The following is a 1,847-nucleotide window of genomic DNA, read 5'->3' on the forward strand; positions in this document are numbered from 1 at the left end:
GGAAGACGATGCCATAAGCAGACACCATTTTGGCTGCTCAGAGGTTTTCATGCATCTCTTACTTCCCTTCTCTGCCAGTTTCCAACAGTGCGAATGTTAGCTATTTGCAAAAGACATGAAAATCCTCATTTGCATGGATCCCAGCAATTTGCTCGAGTTGTTTCCTGTCGTTCATGCTGGTTCAAGTTTTGTTAAGAGTTGTGTGTTTTCCTCCCTTATGCAACTGCAAGTTAAGAACTGTTTTTTGTTGAGATAAAAACAACAGTGAGGACAAGAACAGATCTAAAACACTACAGTTCTTTCTATACGAGCTTTTCAGCCGTAGGTATTTGCAATCCTGTTTCAGCCTCCGAGGTATTCACAGGCATAGATAATTTTGTACTTGCAATAGATTTATTTTGAGATGTGAAATACTCTTCTCTTTAAATTAGGTTACATCCATCTCAGCTCTTTCTAGCACAATACTGTACAGGTTCAAATGAATTTCTTATAATAAAGAATCAACACACCACCTTAAAAATGAACAGTTCTATAAAACCAAGTGACTTAGGTACACCAGGAGCTACATATATCAGACCTAAATGATCTGTTTTAAACCTTACCCACAGCTGGCTAAAGCAAGAAGTTACATAAGCCATCAAAAATTTAACATCAGATTAGTATGGTCACAAGGGCAGCAATAAAACTGCCATCTGGAGAAAGAGCAGGGTTCATTTAAAATGCTTGATGGATACAGCACTACTCCATTTTGCTGGAAGCTTCTCAAACAGCTTTTTTAATGTATTCGTTTCCTGATATATAGTATATGAGAGATGAAGTATTTACAGCCTCACAGTACTTTAATTGATCAGCATATATCCCATCTCCCTTCTGACTTCAGTGATCCAGCCCCGTTCTGCAGGCTAGCCATAAGAGCAGATCACATCAGGGGAATGTTCCTTAAAGATTTCATAGCAGCAGACACACTGGGAGTTCTTTAACGCATCCACAGAAATTCTTTTCCTAAAGCAGATTAAAACAAGATTAGTGAGTACAGGGCAGGGTAGAAGTTTTATCCTTTTCCCATCGAATTAATGAGAAAAACCCCGAAAACCTCCTTTACAGGATGTAGAGTTGAGTGTTATTCAAGCAAGAAGGAAGAAAAAAAAAAAATGTGTTTGGCAGGTGAACTTCCAGAAGATGAAGAATTGGAGGGCATCACTCAATTAATGCAGTCCATAACGTGAATTTGCAGTGTGTCCAAATCAGGTAGAATTTCTTCACATTTGGGACATGAATACATAGAGATATTCCGCTGCTCTGGCCAGTCTTGACTACCAGTTCCTGCAAGCAGAGAATCTAAATGATTACCTGTTATATTACTTGATTTTTCCACTCTTTTTGTGGAGTGGATGAAAGAGGATTGGCGGCTTGTTCCTAACAGCCAGAGAATCACACTCTCTGCAGCTACCCAGTTGCCAGAGTAGCCACAGGGGAGCTGGGGAGCTGCTTGCAACCAACCAAAGCTGTTTTAAACTGAACACAGCAGGGCCTGGCCCCATGAGCTTACAGTACCTCTTTGGACAAGGCGAGGTGAGTGTTCCCGATCTGGTGCCCTGGCTCCGTGGCGATTCTGCATCTCCGCCAAAGAGTTTCTGGGAATAAAAAAAATAAGTCAAGGGCTCTGAAAAAAGCCTGAGCAAAAGTTATCTTCCCTTTATCTCCAGAAAATGTAAGAGGTTTCAAAATAAATCAAAGGATTTGCAAGTAAATCACGTCAACTGGTCATGTGTTTAGTTCACAAATGCTGCTCAGAAATGGGACCTAGAAATGCTGCTGCTTTGTGAGATTGTGCTAGGGTCCTGCTG

At 40.8% G+C, this 1,847-nt stretch overlaps 1 protein-coding gene across 2 annotated transcripts in view; it reads right to left on the reverse strand.

Annotated features, from left to right (window-relative positions):
* Positions 1-374: 374 nt before the first annotated feature.
* OPTN (optineurin) overlaps positions 375-1,847 on the reverse strand; it is a 20,136-nt gene continuing 18,663 nt past the window's right edge. Inside the window, exons 12-13 of one of the 2 annotated variants that reach the window (XM_009587883.1) lie at positions 1,555-1,634; positions 375-1,323 (exon numbers count right to left, since the gene is read on the reverse strand). In XM_009587883.1, coding sequence (XP_009586178.1) covers positions 1,202-1,323; positions 1,555-1,634 — 202 coding nt within the window. In that variant the 3' untranslated portion in view covers positions 375-1,201. The remainder of the gene's footprint in view (positions 1,324-1,554; positions 1,635-1,847) is intronic. The other variant, XM_009587876.1, reaches the window with a different exon arrangement.

The sequence above is a fragment of the Fulmarus glacialis genome, unplaced genomic scaffold (assembly GCF_000690835.1).
Source record: "Fulmarus glacialis isolate BGI_N327 unplaced genomic scaffold, ASM69083v1 scaffold35360, whole genome shotgun sequence".
Taxonomy (NCBI): domain Eukaryota; kingdom Metazoa; phylum Chordata; class Aves; order Procellariiformes; family Procellariidae; genus Fulmarus; species Fulmarus glacialis.